At 39.3% G+C, this 2,304-nt stretch overlaps 1 protein-coding gene across 1 annotated transcript; it reads left to right on the top strand.

The window, feature by feature from the left end:
• Positions 1 to 1,027: 1,027 nt before the first annotated feature.
• LOC107295669 (proto-oncogene Mas-like) lies at positions 1,028 to 2,291 on the top strand. Its single transcript, XM_015824988.2, has one exon. It carries the CDS (start codon positions 1,028 to 1,030, stop codon positions 1,934 to 1,936), a length of 909 nt encoding a protein of 302 aa, XP_015680474.2. The 3' UTR covers positions 1,937 to 2,291.
• The last annotated feature ends 13 nt before the right edge of the window (positions 2,292 to 2,304 follow it).

The following is a 2,304-nucleotide window of genomic DNA, read 5'->3' as shown; positions in this document are numbered from 1 at the left end:
GAGCATTTCAGCTTTGTTGGTCTTTGTTGAAATCCATGGGACTTTCTTGATTTTAGGACAAGTCTCACATATGCTGTCCACCTATACACCCACAACTTTTTTCCTTTCCTTAGCAAAAAGGCCATCAACTCACGATCTCCAGAACCTTTGATCATAACTTTCTCTAACCTACAGTCAGTAGACATCTGCCATAAGGAGGACATGTGCTACTTGTTGCCCTCGTTTCCTCCAACCGACAGATGGAGTTTAAAATTGTCTTGAGTTTTTGAGTACCGAAGTAAACACCTTTTATCTAATAAATGCTAAGTATAGTTATTGGAGTTAACAAACTTTGACTGAAATTGACAAGATCTTAATCAATTACACACTGAAAGCTAACAGCTAGTACTAGCATGTTCCTCTCAAAGTGCATTTCACATTGTGTGCTTGTTTGCACACTTGTAATCCCTTACTATCTAAAGCAGGGGTCCCCAATGCCTGGTCCATGGCCACAGCTTGCCACAAACCGGGCCATGCAAACAAGCCTGTTCAAATACCAGGTAACCCTACTCTACCCTCAGCCACAATGGCTAATAAAGGGAATTGGTGCCAGTTGTCATGAAGTGATCTTTGAAGGATTTTGCATAGAAGCTTGGGTCACGATTGAGTGTAGCAATTCTCCAACCTTGCAACAAACATTAATTTTAGGGATGTAATTACCATCAGGAAGTCAAAAAGCAGATACGTGTTGATATGTGTAAGTAAGAAAATGTGTGTCTGTGCATGTGTTTGTGTGTCTGCCTGTGTGTTTGTTTGTTTGTGTGTGAATGTTTGTGTATATGTGTGCATTTGTGTGTGTATGTTTGTATGTACAGTATATAAGTATGTATTTCTCTAACAAGGTCTGATTCTCTTTCTGTCTCTTTTTGATATTAGGATACGTGAGGGGCTGTTAATTCCTGTGAATGATGCTGAAATTTCTGGGAGTGGTTCTGAAATGATCAACTTTCCTTTCAATACTACTACAATTGCTCTAAATATTTCTGAAATGCCCAAAAAATTTTCTTCACCTTATGCTCAAACGTTTGATAATTTAACACGAAATCTTATCAGTGGGTTCATTGCCCTTATTTGCATTTTAGGCCTTGTGGGAAATGGAAGGACCATTTATCTCTTGGCCTTTTCCATTAAGAGAAATTCTTTCACCACCTACATCCTGAATCTCTCCATCGCTGATTTTGGGGTCCTCGCATCCCTCATTATGGCAGAAATATTTGTGACCGTGTTAACTCTGAATCAAAGAACATATGTGGTTGATACCTTTTTCTTCTTATTTTTTGAGCTCTTTTTCTTCACCTATTCTGCTAGCCAGTTTCTGCTGATGGCCATCAGCCTGGACAGGTGTGTGGCTGTCCTCTTCCCACTCTGGCATCGCTGCCATCGTCCTCCATATTTGTCCACCTTGGTTTCTGGCCTCATCTGGATCCTCTCCTTCCTGCTCTCTGCGGTGCACTTCATTCTCCACCAGACCAGAAACAAAAGAAGTTCACCTTTCCTTTATCAGCTGATTGTGAATGGTTTACTTTGTACGCCTATCATGGTTGTATCCACTGTGACCCTCTGGATTCACATGAGATCTAAATCACAACGCAATCAAAGGAAGTTGCTCTCCACCATCTTGCTGGCTCTCCTTTTCTTCCTTCTCTTTTCTTTCCCAATGAATGTCTTTTATGTCATTGAATATTTTGATACCTATAATCTCCTCCTGATGACCATTGGGATAGGATGTGCCTCTCTCAACAGCAGCATCAACCCCCTCCTTTATTTCTTTGTTGGGAGGAAGCAGAGAGGAAAGGACCAGCCCAGAACATCATACAAGGTTGCTCTGCAAAGAGTCTTCAAGGATGAGAAGGACAGTCCAGAAGAGCAGCAAACTACAAAGGAAGACCAGTTGTGAAGGGTCGTAAATATTGCATATACAATATTTGAAGCTACAGGTTTATTTGGGACATAAAATATGCTTTACTTAAGAATATACAGAATGGATACAATTTACTGAGCAAAGTACTTAAAAACAAAGATATGTAAACTGAGAGTATTGCTATGTCCATATTTTTCAATCCAACGAACTTGTTTAACAGGAAATGTTTTAGCTGATATAGTCCCTTTTTATTTCATAAAAACTACTATCAGGACTAAGTCTTACTGAATGAAAGCTTAAAGTTGTGTAACTGATTATATGTATTATTCTGTGTTACATGTTATTATGATGCTACCATGGTACCACTATATAGATAATACAGATGATGTAGAAGAGGAAGAAGA

Source organism: Protobothrops mucrosquamatus, unplaced genomic scaffold (genome assembly GCF_001527695.2).
Source record: "Protobothrops mucrosquamatus isolate PMUCROS unplaced genomic scaffold, P.Mucros_1.0 scaffold2441, whole genome shotgun sequence".
Lineage (NCBI taxonomy): Eukaryota > Metazoa > Chordata > Lepidosauria > Squamata > Viperidae > Protobothrops > Protobothrops mucrosquamatus.
This window is presented reverse-complemented; position numbering and strand designations above follow the sequence as displayed.